Source organism: Schistocerca nitens, chromosome 2 (assembly GCF_023898315.1).
Source record: "Schistocerca nitens isolate TAMUIC-IGC-003100 chromosome 2, iqSchNite1.1, whole genome shotgun sequence".
NCBI classification, from domain to species: domain Eukaryota; kingdom Metazoa; phylum Arthropoda; class Insecta; order Orthoptera; family Acrididae; genus Schistocerca; species Schistocerca nitens.
The window spans coordinates 1,002,552,874-1,002,567,707 of NC_064615.1; the positions used below are offsets into that span (position 1 = coordinate 1,002,552,874).

Sequence of the window (14,834 nt, forward strand, 5' to 3'; positions counted from 1 at the left end):
CACTCTGGACTTGACTCTCACATTGTAGGTCAGTACAAGGTCTGACGTCATACCATCCACATAACAAACAGTACTATTCCACATGCAGCAGGGTCAACAGCTCTGTCTCTCCAACACAAGAACGATCTCCAGTTCAGTTCCTCATTAGAGTGTACCAAGTGTTTTGTATCTTGTAGGTTAATGTAAAATAAGCCACAAATCTTTATTACGACTTTTGTAATTAGAATCAGCAAACCCATTATTGTGTGGGAATATCTAACAGTCTATCCCCTTATGTTTTTCTTAAGAAAGATAGCGGAAAGCTATTACAGAAAAAATACCACACAGTTCAACTTGCTTCAAACCTTTATTTTTCAAGCGAAAATTGGTGAAATTTGACCTCTCTTGGCATGTAATAAGTACACTGTTTCCATCAGCAGTATACTCTACAGTCATTCAGCAACATGTGTTGAATTTCTCTAACACAAATTAATAACATGTTTATGATTTGACCCAGGAATTTTCTGGGCAATTTAATTTTAAGTGTTAATTGTCTTCAGCTTCAGTGTAAAATGCAGAACGGCAATTCGATGACGACACTATCTTTGTATGCAATGCTGCTTCAGGCCCAACAACCGTAGAGCTGAGACGCGCCGTGTAGTCACTTTACTTGCCACCTGCAGGCGCTGCCACGCATTTCTTGCTGGCTGGGTCACAGATAAAGGGCTCTTTGCACGTGGGCGTTGGTGGCAGATACGGGTCGTCATCTTTGCAAGACTGCCCCACACCTAAACAAACGACAATTCTGGTTTACATCTGCGATAAGCTACTAAGTTCTAATTTCTTATCAAGATATGCGTACAGTGGATTGCAAATAAACTACCTAATTACATTATGACTTATCTTAGGAGCTACACTACTGGCCATTAAAATTGCTACACCAAGAAGAAATGCAGATGATAAACAGGTATTCATTGGACAAAGATATTATACTAGAGCTGACATGTGATTACATTTTCACGCAATTTGGGTGCATAGATCCTGAGAAATCAGTACCCAGAACAACCACCTCCGGTCGCATAACGGCCTTGATACGCCTGGGCATTGAGTCAAACAGAGCTTGTGTATCTAGAAAGGCCCGTACAGGACCTGCAAAATGCGGTCGTGCATTGTTGTTGTTGTGGTCTTCAGTCCTGAGACTGGTTTGATGCAGCTCTCCATGCTACTCTATCCTGTGCAAGCTTCTTCATCTCCCAGTACCTACTGCAACCTACATCCTTCTGAATCTGCTTAGTGTATTCATCTCTTGGTCTCCCTCTACGATTTTTACCCTCCACGCTGCCCTCCAATGCTAAAGTTGTGATCCCTTGATGCCTCAAAACATGTCCTACCAACCGATCCCTTCTTTTAGTCAAGTTGTGCCACAAACTTCTCTTCTCCCCAATCCTATTCAATACCTCCTCATTAGTTACGTGATCTACCCACCTTATCTTCAGCATTCTTCTGTAGCACCACATTTCGAAAGCTTCTATTCTCTTCTTGTCCAAAGTAGTTATCGTCCATGTCTCACTTCCATACATGGCTACACTCCATACAAATACTTTCAGAAACGACTTCCTGACACCTAAATCTATACTCGATGTTAACAAATTTCTCTTCTTGAGAAACGCTTTCCTTGCCATTGCCAGTCTACATTTTATATCCTCTCTACTTCGACCATCATCGGTTATTTTACTCCCTAAATAGCAAAACTGCTTTACTACTTTAAGTGTCTCATTTCCTAATCTAATTCCCTCAGCATCACCCGACTTAATTTGACTACATTCCATTATCCTCGTTTTGCTTTTGTTGATGTTCATCTTATATCCTCCTTTCAAGACATTGTCCATTCCGTTCAACTGCTCTTCCAAGTCCTTTGCTGTCTCTGACAGAATTACAATGTCATCGGCGAACCTCAAAGTTTTTACTTCTTCTCCATGAATTTTAATACCTACTCCGAACTTTTCTTTTGTTTCCTTTACTGCTTGCTCAATATACAGATTGAATAACATCGGGGAGAGGCTACAACCCTGTCTCACTCCTTTCCCAACCACTGCTTCCCTTTCATGCCCCTCGACTCTTATAACTGCCATCTGGTTTCTGTACAAATTGTAAATAGCCTTTCGCTCCCTGTATTTTACCCCTGCCACCTTCAGAATTTGAAAGAGAGTATTCCAGTCAACATTGTCAAAAGCTTTCTCTAAGTCTACAAATGCTAGAAACGTAGGTTTGCCTTTTCTTAATCTTTCTTCCAAGATAAGTCGTAAGGTCAGTATTGCCTCACGTGTTCCGGTATTTCTACGAAATCCAAACTGATCTTCCCCGAGGTCGGCTTCTACTAGTTTTTCCATTCGTCTGTAAAGAATTCGCGTTAGTATTTTGCAGCTGTGACTTATTAAACTGATAGTTCGGTAATTTTCACATCTGTCAACACCTGCTTTCTTTGGGATTGGAATTATTATATTCTTCTTGAAGTCTGAGGGTATTTCACCTGTCTCATACATCGTGCTCACTAGATGGTAGAGTTTTGTCATGACTGGCTCTCCCGAGGCCATCAGTAGTTCTAGTGGAATGTTGTCTACTCCCGGGGCCTTGTTTCGACTCAGGTCTTTCAGTGCTCTGTCAAACTCTTCACGCAGTATCTTATCTCCCATTTCGTCTTCATCTACATCCTCTTCCATTTCCATAATATTGTCCTCGAGTACATCTCCCTTGTATAAACCCTCTATATACTCCTTCCACCTTTCTGCCTTCCCTTCTTTGCTTAGATCTGGGTTTCCATCTGAGCTCTTGATATTCATACAAGTGGTTCTCTTATCTCCAAAGGTCTCTTTAATTTTCCTGTAGGCAGTATCTATCTTACCCCTAGTGAGACAAGCCTCTACATCCTTACATTTGTCCTCTAGCCATCCCTGCTTAGCCATTTTGCACTTCCTGTCGATTTCATTTTTGAGACGTTTGTATTCCTTTTTGCCTGCTTCATTTACTGCATTTTTATATTTTCTCCTTTCATCAATTAAATTCAATATTTCTTCTGTTACCCAAGGATTTCTATTAGCCCTCGTCTTTTTACCTACTTGATCGTCTGCTGCCTTCACCACTTCATCCCTCAGAGCTACCCATTCTTCTTCTACTGTATTTCTTTCCCCCATTCCTGTCAATTGTCCCCTTATGCTCTCCCTGAAACTCTCTACAACCTCTGGTTCTTTCAGTTTATCCAGGTCCCATCTCCTTAAATTCCCACCTTTTTGCAGTTTCTTCAGTTTCAATCTGCAGTTCATAACCAATAGATTGTGGTCAGAATCCACATCTGCCCCAGGAAATGTCTTACAACTTAAAACCTGGTTCCTAAATCTCTGTCTTACCATTATATAATCTATCTGAAACCTGTCAGTATCTCCTGGCTTCTTCCATGTATACAGCCTCCTTTCATGATTCTTGAACCAAGTGTTAGCTATGATTAAGTTATGCTCTGTGCAAAATTCTACAAGGCGGCTTCCTCTTTCATTCCTTCCCCCCAATCCATATTCACCTACTATGTTTCCTTCTCTCCCTTTTCCTACTGACGAATTCCAGTCACCCATGACTATTAAATTTTCGTCTCCCTTCACTACCTGAATAATTTCTTTTATCTCGTCATACATTTCATCAATTTCTTCATCATCTGCAGAGCTAGTTGGCATATAAACTTGTACTACTGTAGTAGGCATGGGCTTTGTGTCTATCTTGGCCACAATAATGCGTTCATTATGCTGTTTGTAGTAGCTAACCCGCACTCCTATTTTTTTATTCATTATTAAACCTACTCCTGCATTACCCCTATTTGATTTTGTATTTATAACCCTGTAATCACCTGACCAAAAGTCTTGTTCCTCCTGCCACCGAACTTCACTAATTCCCACTATATCTAACTTTAACCTAACCATTTCCCTTTTCAAATTTTCTAACCTACCTGCCCGATTAAGTGATCTGACATTCCATGCTCCGATCCGTAGAACGCCAGTTTTCTTTCTCCTGATAACGACGTCCTCTTTAGTAGTCCCCGCCCGGAGATCCGAATGGGGGACTATTTTACCTCCGGAATATTTTACCCAAGAGGACGCCATCATCATTTAATCATACAGTAGAGCTGCATGTCCTCGGGAAAAATTACGGCTGTAGTTTCCCCTTGCTTTCAGCCGTTCGCATTACCAGCACAGCAAGGCCGTTTTGGTTAATGTTACAAGGCCAGATCAGTCAATCATCCAGACTGTTGCCCCTGCAACTACTGAAAAGGCTGCTGCCCCTCTTCAGGAACCACATGTTTGTCTGGCCTCTCAACAGATACCCCTCCGTTGTGGTTGCACCTACGGTACGGCCATCTGTATCGCTGAGGCACGCAAGCCTCCCCACCAACGGCAAGGTCCATGGTTCATGGGGGGGGGGGGGGTCGTGCATTATCCTGCTGAAATGTAGGGTTTCGCAGGGATCTAATGAAGGGTAGAGCCACGGGTCGTAACACATCTGAAATGTAACGTCCACTGTTCAAAGTGCCATCAATGCGAACAAGAGGTGACCGAGACGTGTAACCAATGGCACCGCATACCATCACGCCGGGTGATACGCCAGTATGGCGATGACGAATACACGCTCCCAATGTGCGTTCACCGCGATGTCGCCAAACACGGATGCGACCATCATGATCCTGTGAACAGAACCTGGATTCGTCCGAAAAAATGACGTTTTGCCATTCGTGCACCCAGGTTCGTCGTTGAGTACACCATCGCAGGCGCTCCTGTCTGTGATGCAGCGTCAAGGGTAACCGCAGCCATGGTCTCCGAGCTGATAGTCCATGCTGCTGCAAACGTCGTGAACTGTTCGTGCAGATGGTTATTGTCTTGCAAACGTCCCCATCTGTTGACTCAGGGTTTGAGACGTGGCTGCACGATCCGTTACAGCCATGCGGATAAGATGCCTGTCATCTCGACTGCTAGTGATACGAGGCCGTTGGGATCCAGCACGGCGTTCCGTATTACCCTCCTGAACCCACCGATTACATATTCTGCTAATAGTCATTGGATCTCGACCAACGCGAGCAGCAATGTCGCGATACGATAAACCGCAATCGCGATAGGCTACAAGCCGACGTTTATCAAAGTCGGAAACGTGATGGTACGCATTTCTCCTTCTTACACGAGGCATCACAACAACGTTTCACCAGGCAACGCCGGTCAACTGCTGTTTGTGTATGAGAAATCGGATGGAAACTTACGTCATGTCGCCGGCCGAAGTGGCCGTGCGGTTAAAGGCGCTGCAGTCTGGAACCGCAAGAGCGCTACGGTCGCAGGTTCGAATCCTGCCTCGGGCATGGATGTTTGTGATGTCCTTAGGTTAGTTAGGTTTAACTAGTTCGAAGTTCTAGGGGACTAATGACCTCAGCAGTTGAGTCCCATAGTGCTCAGAGCCATTTGAACCATTTTTTACGTCATGTCAGCACGTTGTAGGTGTCACCACCGGCGCCAACCTTGTGTGAATACTCTGAAAAGCTAATCACATGCATGTCACAGCATCTTCTTCCTGTCGGTTAAATTTCGCGTCATATTCGTGGTGTAGCAATTTTAATGGCCAGTAGTCTACTTTGGAGATACAAAATTGGGAGATTTACAAGAAAGCTGTTGACAGCTTTGATTGGAATAGATTCTTTGAAATTTGAGAGTTATCAGGGGAATATTGCAGCGAAAGAATGTTAACTATAACGTGTGCAGAATAAAGACTGCAGTTGAAGGGGCTGGACAAAAATATGGAAACACCGCGAGAAATTCATGCTTGATCATAAATGAAGATGGGAGCCAAGCCTGCAGTTTACAATGAAAGAATCTCTGCAAAGTCCGGAATGCGTTGGAAGTTTCGGCAGTGATCAGAACAGTGTTGTATTTAACTATGAGAGCATTATGTCGGAGGTAAGTGAATTCGAAAATAGGATAATTGTTGGATCTTCCGTAACCAAGTGTTGCGAATGTTTGGTGTCCAGGAGGTACCACGTTGAAAATTTATGCCGTATACAGGGAAAGTACAACGTGGAAGAAAGTGTATGTTGAGTAATCGTGACACACACAGTCATGGAAGAGGATGGTGACAAAAACTGAGATGAAGACAGCTGCAGAAGTCACCGAGGAACTGAATGTCGCACTCGTAAATCCTGCCAGCACGAGGAAACACGAATGGAGCTCCAGATGTGGGGAATGAAAAGGCGCGCTTGAATTCGAAAACAACACATCAGTGATACCAATCCCCAAATCCAAAAATCTGGACTACGGAGCAACGGAATAATGCCATTCAGTGGATGAGTCTTGTTTGTTTAGAGCTTCTGGCAGAGTTTACGTACCGAAAGTGAAACGTGACGGTGGTTCGATGATGATCTGGATAGCTAAATCGTACTATTCCAAGGGCTCCTTGGTCTGCCAAGGATTATTTGACCTATTTCAGCTGATCAGGCCCATCCCATGGTAAGATGTTTTTTCTCCAATGGTGATGTTGTGTTCCAAGACGGCAGGGCCTCTGTTCACACAACTTGCTCGTCCAGGGCCGGTTTTCTGAGCAATGTCAATGTCATTGAGTATTCGTAGTCCACTTTGGAGAGAAGGGTGCGTCATCGCTATGTATCTCCATCATAATTACCTGGATTTGCCACTGTTTCACAGGACCTTTATTTATCGGAGACGAATTTAAGCTGTTTTCGATGCCAACGATTTTCGTACACCGTTTTAGGCATGGTAATGTGTTTATGGTGTACTCAAATTTTTGTCCACTCCCTGCTGTATAAGAACCAAAGGAGATAAACGAGATCCTACGGGTGGCCTATGTAAGATAGTGCCCTGAAAAGACGCGATTGTAAGAACATCGATAAAAGTGAAACAAATCTATTTGAATGTCCTCGAATTAAATCATTTCGAGGCAGTGAGATACCTAAAAGAGAAAGTAAAATCAGTAGTAAACTTATTAACGACTGCATAAGATATAAAATGTAAGCTGCCCATAACAAGTTAAATTTTTCTGAGAAATAAATATATTAAGATTTATACTAATAATAAATCTGTAAAATTGTCGTGTCTGAACACGATTCTCAAAAACTGCTAGATGAATTTTTATGCGGTTTTCGCAGGTAGGTTGAACATAGCTTGGGGCACCATACAGACTTTATTTCATCAAAATAGGATCAAGAAAAAAGGATATCGTGATTTAAAGTTTTACTTAAAACCGTCGTGTCTGTCTGCGTCTCTGAACACGCTAATCTCCAAAACTACTGGACGAAAAAAAATGGCTCTGAGCACTATGGGACTTACCATCTGTGGTCATCAGTCCCCTAGAACTTAGAACTACTTAAACCTAACTAAGCTAAGGACAGCACACAACACCCAGTCACCACGAGGCAGAGAAAATCCCTGACCCCGCCGGGAATCGAACCCGGGAACCCGGGCGTGGGAAGCGAGAACGACTACTGGACGAATTTTCATGGATTTTTCACGGGTATCTTAGGCATAGCTTGGGCGCCGTGTAGGCTTTATTTCATCAGAAAACGATTACGGAAAAAGGTTATCGTGATTTAAAGTTTCATCTGAAACAGTCGTGTCTGCCTGTTTGTTTGAAGACGATAGTCTCTTTCATGGAATTTTCACAGGTAACTTCAGCATTGCTTCATGCACTGAGTCGGATTTATTTCATTAAAACCGAATGACAGAAAAAAGATATTCTAACTTAAAGTTTTATCGGTATCCTTACTAATAGTTTAATTGAGTAAGTAACTCTTCGTTACATTTTTATTTCTAACCCACTGATTCGATCTCCATGAAATTTGTTATACAGGTAGATGAACTCTGGGGAGAATATAGACTACTATGAGAAGTGTCTGGTACGAGATACGTGTTGATTTGAAAAATATTACGCGAAATAGGGAAGATATTACGTCTTTGAAAGATATTTTTACTCTAAGACTTTTGCTCTTTGTCACATTTGTGAAAATGCTTTTATTGGTTCGTATGTGCTACATGACACTATTCAAACTAATGAATGAAAAGCTTATTAATCTTCATTGTGTTTAATTCATACTTCCACACTCTTTGTTGTATAATGTACATGGTGTATAATGTGTAGCTGCTTCAGTAGCACAGTGCATAGATGTGCACTCCTGCCCACGTCCCTCTGTAGGCACTGCTCAGAAGCGACGCTGCGCATGCCAACGCATCGTATGGTGGGACAGCTTTGGAAGGGGCAGAGTGGGGCGCACACTGCAATCCATGCTTATCCAAACAGGCAGACACATGAGGGCAGCTGATGTTATTGCACATACTGTAGCATGCATGCTTTACTTGCCGTCACTCATCAAAACAAAACTGCTGATACACGAACGCAGTTGTGGGTAGCAGCTGGTCGAAAATAAATTTACGTGTTAGGAAGTCTTATCAGATAGTACTTCTCTAGCTCGTGGGAATGAAATGTGGACAATAAGCAGTACAAGTAAGAAGAGGGCAGAAAGTTTTGAGATGTGGTGGGTCAAATGAATGCTGAAGATTAGGGGGCAGTTCAAATAACTAATGAGGCTGTACTGAAACAAATCTATAGAAAAAAACTAAATGCGTAACTGGACTAAAAGAAGATATAGACTGATATGTCACTTCCAAAAGCATCAAGGGGAAGTTATATTGGTAATGGGGGAAGTAAAAAATAGTAGAGGGAGATGAGTGCTTGATTGCCGGCCGAAGTGGCCGTGCGGTTAAAGGCGCTGCAGTCTGGAACCGCAAGACCGCTACGGTCGCAGGTTCGAATCCTGCCTCGGGCATGGATGTTTGTGATGTCCTTAGGTTAGTTAGGTTTAACTAGTTCTAAGTTCTAGGGGACTAATAACCTCAGCCGTTGAGTCCCATAGTGCTCAGAGCCATTTGAGTGCTTGATTATAAAGCAGATTCAAATAAATGTAGTATGCAGTATTTATGCAGATATGGATAAAACTTCTACAATACAGACTTTTGTGAAAAACTTCTTCAAACCAGTCTTCATTGGCAGGAAACAAAGAGGAAATAAAAAACTACTAAACTGACAGATGCAATGCAAATTACGACATAACAGGGAGCTGCTGGGAACCGCAGGGTTGCACATAAGTAAACAGGGTAAGATGGTAGTTACCTGTGGCAGAGAACTGGAGAATATGTCTTGTAGCCCGTAAATTTGAGAGTTTTTAGCTCTTAATTCCGACAGCAGTCTTCGAGCAAAAAGCTGGACGTATCTACAACAAAGACCATCCTGCGCTTATATTTCAGCAAGATAATGTCAGCAAGCACACGATGAGTATTTCCACTGCGTGTCTTCGTGCTTACCAAACCGTACTTTGTCCAGCAATGTCTCCGGATTTCTGCCCACTTGAGAACGTATGGAACACTGTGGGCAGGTCCCTCCAACCAGTGCGGGATTTTGACCTTCTAACGCGCCAGCTGGACATAATTCGGCATGATATCCCTCAGGAGGACGTCCAACAACTGCATCAGCCAATGCTAAGCCTAATAACTGCTTGCATAAGAGCCAAAGGTAGACCAACGCTCAGTTTATGAAGCTCTTTCTGTTGAGAAAATCAACCAATTTTTCTGAAACTATAACCATTTGTTTGTCTGCCCATGCACATCACATCTATCTAGTCCCATCCAATCTGGATAACTCCTTATTGGTGCGTGGGTCTTTTTTTCTCTTACAGTGTATCAATATTCGGGCCTTTCGGCCAACTACCCTCAGGAATAGAATTCAAACATTTCCAATGGCGATTTCTAGTTTCTTCTACTAGAACGTAGCAAAGAGCTGAATCTTTCCAAGGCTTCCCGGGACCGATTTAGCAAGATTAAGGAATGACCGGCCCGTTCTCTCCATGGAGAACAATAGATTACTTCCCCGGAAGTTGACCCCCGACTCACACAGTAGCTGCCTGGACGAGCACAGCCAAGGATGTGATATGTTACAAATAGTATTCACTAGCCCAGTGGGTGAAATGTGACCAGGAAACGGAGCTGAAGGAAATGTGGAGAACTTGCCGACGTATTTGGGGCAGATGTCGCAGAAGCCGCAGAAACCGCCCCTGGGTATGAAGACGCCACCGCGCGCACTGCACACTTTGGGGTCTATCTGCAGGCAGCTCACGCGGATGTCGTCGCAATTCACGCCGGCAGCTCTCGCGTACTGCGCAAGCGCCACTACTACTAGCGCTGCAAACAGCTTCCCGAACATCTGGAACAAAATAATCGTGAACGAACCAAACCGGTATCTTCGTGGACAACAAGTATGAAATCTGCAAACAACATTAATCTAGTAAACCAAAATTTCAGATATTGGGAGGACTGTAGAGGGATATGACTGGAAACAGCTTTCTTGGCTGGCCGCTGTGACCGAGCGGTTCTAGGCGCTTCAGTCCGGAACCGCGCTGCTGCTACGGTCGCAGGTTCGAATCCTTCCTCGGGCATGGACGTGTGTGATATCCTTACGTTAGTTAGGTTTACGTAGTTCTAAGTCTAGGGGACTGATGACCTCAGATGTTAAGTCCCATAGTGCTTGGAGCCATTTGAACTATCTTTCTTGTTTATCGTATAAAGTATAAGTGAAACGGTGGTTCAACTTCGTTCGAACACTGGGACATGTTGGACATATTGTTTCAGATAATATTATGACTGAACTGGTAGTTATTGTGTACTAATAAGTGATCAACTATGAAAAATTTTACTGTTAGGAATTTTTTTAAATTAAATGTTAAGACATTCTAATAAATGTCTGTAAAGGTAATCTCTTCCTAATCCGAAAGTATGTTTCAACTCTGTAGCTTTTTCCTAGGGCGTGGTCATTTTTCAGGTGGTGTGCCCTTGTCTTCCTTCGACCTTTGAATTCGAAAACAGTGCAACTTAGCATTTTCATATTTAGTATTCATGATTAGATAAAGAGGCCATAAGTGACTGAAAAAAATCGTAGAACCAACTGGGGAGAAAACCCGTGACCTTCGTGCTGGTAGCTTAACACTTATCCACTGCCAGTCCTAAGGTCGATGGTTAAGTGCTGCATTGTTCAAATGATCCTTCGAGCTGACATTATTTGACTCTTTGACTCCCAACAATACAAAAAATATTAATTTTAGAATTCCTCGCAAAATTGACTTTTATGATCATAGTAAGCAACGAAAAAGAGAACAACTCATTATTTTAAAGAAATTGTTTCATTTTGGAATCGCTGGGACATATAGTTTTCAACTAGCCAAAGTTTCATGAGATATACTCGAAAGCAATTTCGCGTTTTTCCTAGACGCTATCCGGTATCTCGAAACTTCCGCGACCTTATAAAGCCTAAATGAAATTACAGTCCTAAGTAATAAGCAAATGAGCGTAAAATTTAATAAGTTTATGGCAAAAGTATTTAATGCTCCAGTTGTTTCATTTCGAAAACACTTATAACAGCAGTAGTACAAACTCTAATTTACGTCACGTAACCTTAGATATACTTCCTCTCACCGTCAATCTCCTCAACTGAAAAACCCGTAGCAGTAAAATTATAAATGTCCAAGCACTTTTCTGGACTTCTCAATCAAATATCGGATTATAGTAAATGCAACTCTAATCTGTTTCCTGAAGAGATATCGTTAATATAGGAGTAGGTTGAAAAACAGTACGGCTACGATGGAGTCTTAAGGAGACATTCGTATCTGTGCTAAACGATTCATTCCAACTGCACCACATTAATACACCTGCTCCCTCTTCACTACTTATTTGTGACTTTTTGGCTAAAACGTAATCCGTTATGATGATTGTCCCTGTATTCGAAGGAAGTGAGGAGCTGTTACTTTTTTTAATCCTACAAACTCAGATGTGTAACGCGTCCACACCAGCTGAGGGAAAGAATCCTAGATTAGAGTCTCAGAGCTGCTTGTCCTGGTATGCTATAGGGTAGACAGGAGGGCGTGTACTACGCCAGATGGTCGCCTGATGTCACTTAACGTATGCCTTCCCGCGAGGCTTCTTCAATGCCTGTGCATCTCCGACACAGTAAACAGGATTCGGTACACGTTTTCGGAATCCACAGACATGCTCCTTGTGTATATAAAAGCTCGATGTAGAGGAAAAGCTGCTAGCCGGCTGTATCACGGACGTTTTCCGCAACGTAGCACGCCACTGCAGTAATGTTTTGCCCAAGTTACGCAGCGGCTCCGAGAAACAGGTGCCGTCACCGTGAGGAGGCAGCAGTGTGGTGCCTCACGGCAACGCCGCAGCCCAGGATACGAAGATGTACTGCATCGAGATGAAGCGAGCCTTTCAAGGATTACTCTAACAATTGCACACGCAATGAGTGTTCGTCATAGTATCGTCTAGGACGTTCTACGTGAGTAACAGTTACATCCGTACCACTTACGAGGGGTACACGCTATGGGTCCACCAGATTTTCCACTACGCGCTGCCTGCAACACGTGGTTCCCGCACCGCTGCACCGGCACACACCTGTTCACGTCGAATTCTCTTCACAGGTGAACGTAAGTTCACTAGGAACTGTGTTCTGGACGGTCATGTGATTTGGCCGTACCTTCTTCCACTCAAGCTAACTGGTCCTGTATGCTCAATCTTCTTACAAAAATATTGGACCCGTTCTTGGAAGCTGTGTTACTGAATGCCCATCACGAAATATGTTTTCAGCATGGTGGTGCACCACCCAATTTCTCACGTGTGGTTCGGAGACAATTCAACAACCGATATGGTGAAATATATTAGGTTGTGTTGGTCCAACCTCGTGGCCACCGCTATCACCGGTTTGAATTCCTATGGACTTCTTCTTGTGAGGCCGTATGCAGACTTTAATTTCCGTGACTCCTGTAGAGACAGAGGAAGATCTGCTGGCACGAGTTCTGTCCGCTGCACTAGAAACTGAAGAGACACCAGGTGGGATGGAGAGCGTGTACCAGAACATGGCTGTAACAACGTTGGTGGTCGCCACGTTGAGCCCCTGTTGTAATACATCGGTACCGTTCTGTACCCACAGTATGCTTGGTTCTTTTTTTGTTTTGGAATGATGAATACACGCAATCTTTAAGTGTTAATACAAACAAATTTGCTTCATTGATAAATTGATGTTCGTTACTTTTCCTTTCGAATTGTTACTTAACAATTGTACTGTGTCACGCCTTAATTCAGCTCCTCGACCATAAGTGGATGACGTAAACATGTGAACTGAAACCGTCGTTGAACGGAAACAATAAGTTTCCAGATATGGGTTCCTATTCAAAATGTTATGTACTCTCTCCCCTCTACAAATCCTAGAAGTTTGTAGCGGAATTTTCCGAACACCCTGCGTTAATCTTTTTAAATGATAACTGGAACACGTAACTAATTAACTAACTACGTGTAAGCATTTAGAAGTAATACTAAGAAGCGATGTGAAATGGAGTGATAACTTAAAATCGGTATTAGGGAAAGCGAATGTATTCGAAGCTCGAGTGTACTTTCGCATTTTTAAACAGGCAATGCCGTACTGGTGAGGAGTCTATCGAACGAGAACACTTGTGACCCTGTGAAGAAAACCTCCAATGCTGACTCACCCTGATCTGGAAGAAGCCGTCTCGAAAACTCCTTGTCCTCGGCGGACGCTGGCATATATATACAACGAGACCACTAATTCCTGTGACAGTTGCGTTACCTGTTACACCGTCTTGTTGACCTTGACAGAGTTCGCTAGGCTACCACGCTTGGGGAAATTCTCAGTCGTTCCTCTTCCCAAGCACTTTTGCCTTTTATTACGGACTGCACGTGAAAAGTCGCTCGTAACAAAGGGGTTGGGTGAGAAGCATATAACGGAAGGAGCAAACTGAAGGCGTAAGATAACTTCCGCACAAATCAGTTGCGAAAGATTAACACAACCGCTGCTAGAAGCTGTAACAAATATAATCTCACTAAACCCGTACAGAAACACTGGCGTTCCTCTCGTTGAAAATAAATCCAATCACAACCTATACAGCGCCAATATTAGAACCTAGACAGCTTTAGGGGCTTAGAACAGTATCTTAGAACAGGGACTACATGCAAAGTCGGAGAATTTGCTGTCCACAGTTGAAGAGTTGGGCAAACATGTGTCGCAGTGATTGGCCGCCCACGTTTCTGTGAAGTCTGGAATGTGGGATACAAATACTAGCAGAAGTAAAGATGTGTGGGTGGGTCCTGAGTCGTGCGTTACTAGCTCAGTCGGTAAGGGCATTGCCCGCGAAACGCAAGGTTGCGAATTCGAGTCACGGCGTGCCACACGTTTTTAATCTGTAGGGAAGTTTCGAAACAGTGTATACTCCGCCGTAGAGTGAAAGATTTATATTGTATGCGCTCTCAATGAAGTATGCTACATTGTAGGTTCAAATGGCTCTGAGCACTATGGGATTTAACATCTATGGTCATCAGTCCCCTAGAACTTAGAACTACTTAAACCTAACTAACCTAAGGACATCACATAACACCCAGTCATCACGAGGCAGAGAAAATCCCTGACCCTACATTGTAGGTAATAGGTACCTGTAATAAAGTGGTGGCATTAGTATCTTTGGACACAAAGTTTTCAATAATTGTGTAAGAAATGGTGCATTGTTTCCTCCGCCTTTCCCCCTCGTACAAAACTAATATGAAGTTTCATCCCCTTCCATTAGTTCACGTCTTGGGTACGCTTTTGCTAGATCGATTATTTCGAGTTAATTTCCATGATCATGAGTACATAAACCATATACCAGGTTGGTATAATTGTCTCCTGTGCACCAAAGAGACCACTTAAGCGATCAGCAATAGTTTCGCAGG

General features: G+C 43.1%; 1 protein-coding gene across 1 annotated transcript; it reads right to left on the reverse strand.

Moving 5' to 3' along the window:
* Positions 1-372: 372 nt before the first annotated feature.
* LOC126234760 (uncharacterized) lies at positions 373-13,630 on the reverse strand. Its single transcript, XM_049943509.1, has 3 exons — positions 13,601-13,630; positions 10,071-10,263; positions 373-767 (listed from the first exon to the last, which is right to left on the reverse strand). Exons 2-3 carry the CDS (start codon positions 10,261-10,263, stop codon positions 646-648), a joined length of 315 nt encoding a protein of 104 aa, XP_049799466.1. The 5' UTR covers positions 13,601-13,630; the 3' UTR covers positions 373-645.
* Between the last annotated feature and the right edge of the window lie 1,204 nt (positions 13,631-14,834).

What these genes read in the sequence shown, in the direction of transcription:
- LOC126234760 (XM_049943509.1), bottom strand. Translation starts at nt 10,263, where the DNA reads ATGTTCGGGAAGCTGTTTGCAGCGCTAGTAGTAGTGGCGCTTGCGCAG. An exon ending in CATCTGCCCCAAATACGTCG is followed by an intron (nt 768 to 10,070) that starts GCAAGTTCTCCA and finishes TCGTTTGTTTAG; the next exon opens with GTGTGGGGCAGTCTTGCAAA.